The 2,427-nt window shown below is 45.0% G+C and overlaps 1 protein-coding gene across 1 annotated transcript in view; it reads left to right on the top strand.

Moving 5' to 3' along the window:
* The window catches only part of LOC116686198 (set1/Ash2 histone methyltransferase complex subunit ASH2), a 38,030-nt gene that overhangs the window by 10,135 nt on the left and 25,468 nt on the right, over nucleotides 1–2,427 (top strand). The window contains exon 10 of the mRNA XM_032511176.1: nucleotides 1,902–1,995. Coding sequence (XP_032367067.1) covers nucleotides 1,902–1,995 — 94 coding nt within the window. The remainder of the gene's footprint in view (nucleotides 1–1,901; nucleotides 1,996–2,427) is intronic.

The raw sequence follows: 2,427 nt of genomic DNA, 5'->3' as shown, positions 1-2,427 counted from the left end.
CCCCCCCCCCCCCCCCCCTCCCCCCCGTGTGCTCTCTGCATCTGTTTGGTTCTGCTGCTGCTTCTCTCCCTAAAGCTTTGCCTCCTTTAAGGGCTGGGCGATATGGAGGAAATGAGATATCACGATTTTCTCGACCAAACGCCTCCATGTCGATATTGCGGTGATATTGCAGGGTTGACTTTTGGTGCTTTCACCAAACATTTTACCAATTAGATTTTAGATGAATTATGTTAATTGAATGACTGAGTGGTTAAAGGCAAGAACAGTTTGGTAATTTTCAGAAAATGGCATCATTTGACTGTTAAACACACTGTAAAACCAGGAAAAGACTGGCGTACTTGTGCCATATTACAATGTTACCATATCCCAAATTTGAGACGATATTTAGTTCCATATATCGATATCAATATAATGTCGATATATTGCCCAGCCCTACCTCCGTTTGTTCAGTTAACATACCTTCCCTCTCTATGGCTTGCTGCTTATAGGTTCTGACATTTAAAATAAAATGATAAAAAGTCTCCTCACTGAAGTGACACTCACTAAAACAACATATGTGAGATCAGAGTGCCGTACTTGATTTTATATTGGCTTTCATCTAATGCTAATTAGCCTAATCGTCAATCTTCCTTCTCTTCCATTTATAATATTTGGGTCACATCTATTGGCCACATGCTAATTGAATTATTTTAGATATGAATTTAAAGTAAAAGTGCAAAACTAGTCCTGAGGCTTCCCTTTGTCTGCCGTCTGTAGTTAGTAAGCATAATGGTAATTTTGGAGATTATGAAGTGAGTTGAAAAAACACAAGAAATTCCCATTTTCAAAATAGCTTCATATTATGATGTAGTTGTTTAAACGGAACAGTAAGTCTGACAATAATATCCGAAAACGGTCTCTCATGTACAGCATGTGGAACTTTCTTTACCACATGAAAATGTTTACTGGAATATTTTTGTGTGTTAATATCTGAACATGCTGACTCAACACGGTTTTACATACAAACTAAAGTTCTTGGTGCCTACTTCATATTTACAATGTCACGTTTCCCGGGGAGGACGTAAAGATCCTGATCATCTGGTTCCTAACGTCAGCGTTTCTTAGTAAGAGAACGGTGGTGGTCACGCTGAGGAGGCTGATAACCACGCTGACTAATTCCTGCCTATTTGCGCCATGTGTGTGCGTGCGTGTGTGTCTGTGTGTGTGTGTGTGTGTGTGAGAGATCTGATCTATGCGTGTGATCTGATCTGTGATGTGTGTGTGTTATGTGTGTGAGATCTGTGATCTGATCTGTGTGTGTGTGATCTGATCTGTGTGTGTGATCTGATCTGTGTGTTGTTGTGTGTGTGTGTGGTGTGTGTGTGTGTGGTGTGTGTGTGTTGGGGTGTGTGTGTGTGTGTGTGTGCTGTGTGTGGGGTGTGTGTAGTTGTGGGGTGTGTGTGTGGGTGTGTGGTGTGTGTGTGTGTGTGTGTGTGTGGGTGTGGGTGTGTGTGTTGTGTGTGGTGAGTGCGCGAGTGCGTGCATGACAGACTCGGGGTGTGGGACCCGGACCTCGGTGTGTACTGTGAACTGGACATCTGTGTGTGGACATGACCTCTGTGTGGTGTGTGACGTCTGTGACCTGACCTCTGGGTGTGTGTGAGATCTGGACCAGACCCTCTGTGTGTGGTGTGTGTGGTGAGATCGTGACCTGACCTCTGTGTGTGTGTGAGATCTGTGACCTGACCTCTGTGTGTGTGTGTGAGATCTGTGTGTGTGTGTGAGATCTGTGACCTGATCTGTGTGTGTGTGTGTGTGTGTGAGATCTGTGACCTGATCTGTGTGTGTGTGTGAGATCTGTGACCTGATCTGTGTGTGTGAGATCTGTGCAGGAGTGTAATCTGTCTTGTGTTGTTGTGAAGGTGCTTTGGCCCCTGGTCCAGGAAAAGGAAGAGGGGCCAAACGCAAGCAGCAGCAGGAGGGCGCTGCAGCTGGAGCTGCCAAGAGAACCCGAAGGTATGGACCAATCACAGCGTTCGTTTTTACAACAATGTCCGGGTAGAAAACCTGTTAATGCAGTTCATTGGCGACGAGGAACAACAGGAAATCCTGTCATCTCCTTGATCTGAAATGCATGTTTAGATGTTATATATGCTAACACTTAGCTTGGAGAGCTAGTCTAGCTGTTGGGCCACTGACACGCTAGCGTCAGTCCGACCAAACGGGCGGTGACATGTTCCTAACGCTAGATTTGGTTTTTATCAAAGACTCAAGCAAAGCAACACAGGACAGGAAATAATCACGGCACAGCTCGATGTTTAACGTCATGGGCCCCAGTCTTAATGATCTAAGAGCCAGGGGCTGGTGCGTTTAGTGCGTGTACGTTGCTGTTATGATGGAGGATGGGGGTGTGCAAAAAAATCGAATCGCGAGTCAAAATCAATTTGT

Source organism: Etheostoma spectabile, unplaced genomic scaffold (assembly GCF_008692095.1).
Source record: "Etheostoma spectabile isolate EspeVRDwgs_2016 unplaced genomic scaffold, UIUC_Espe_1.0 scaffold325, whole genome shotgun sequence".
In the NCBI taxonomy this organism is placed as follows: domain Eukaryota; kingdom Metazoa; phylum Chordata; class Actinopteri; order Perciformes; family Percidae; genus Etheostoma; species Etheostoma spectabile.
This window is presented reverse-complemented; position numbering and strand designations above follow the sequence as displayed.